Source organism: Apis dorsata, unplaced genomic scaffold (assembly GCF_000469605.1).
Source record: "Apis dorsata unplaced genomic scaffold, Apis dorsata 1.3 scaffold_326, whole genome shotgun sequence".
NCBI classification, from domain to species: domain Eukaryota; kingdom Metazoa; phylum Arthropoda; class Insecta; order Hymenoptera; family Apidae; genus Apis; species Apis dorsata.
Window position 1 is genome coordinate 636,477 of NW_006263594.1, and position 472 is coordinate 636,948.

Genomic DNA, 472 nt, shown 5'->3' on the forward strand with positions numbered 1-472 from the left:
CTTACATGTTAGCCCCGAGCTACAGCGAGGCGCTTCTCATGGATCCGGCGCCCGACCACCGTCCATCTTCGACGGAGGCCCAACAGGAGGAGGATGAGCAGGCCATAACCGAAATGGTGCCGAGTTATTCGGAAGCGTTGCTCTATCGACGAGCGGATCAAGGCTGCGTCGTGGATCCCAACGAGGATTCGAATCGTCCAACATCCGTCTCCGAATGTTCCTGCCCATGCCACGCGGTCTCTGCTCTCGAGACGGGCGCGCACGAGGAGGACGAGGACGCGGCCGGGCTGCCGTTGATGGGNAGGCGCGGCTGGAAACCGCGGAGATGTGGTCGAGAAGCGAGTGCAGCATCTCGGGCTGGAGTTCTGGGATCGGGGGTTCGAGGAGAGGGTTCCAAAGCGTGAGAAGGGGACCGAGGACGATGGCTATGGCGATGACGATGACTATGCCTCGCGACATGTCCGAGCCGAAT

General features: G+C 61.6%; 1 protein-coding gene across 1 annotated transcript in view; it reads left to right on the plus strand.

Moving 5' to 3' along the window:
* Positions 1-472, plus strand: part of LOC102679499 — an 8,434-nt gene that overhangs the window by 3,512 nt on the left and 4,450 nt on the right. The window contains 2 exon segments of the mRNA XM_031511492.1: positions 1-300; positions 303-472. The exon segment at positions 1-300 is cut by the window's left edge and continues 32 nt beyond it. Coding sequence (XP_031367352.1) covers positions 1-300; positions 303-472 — 470 coding nt within the window.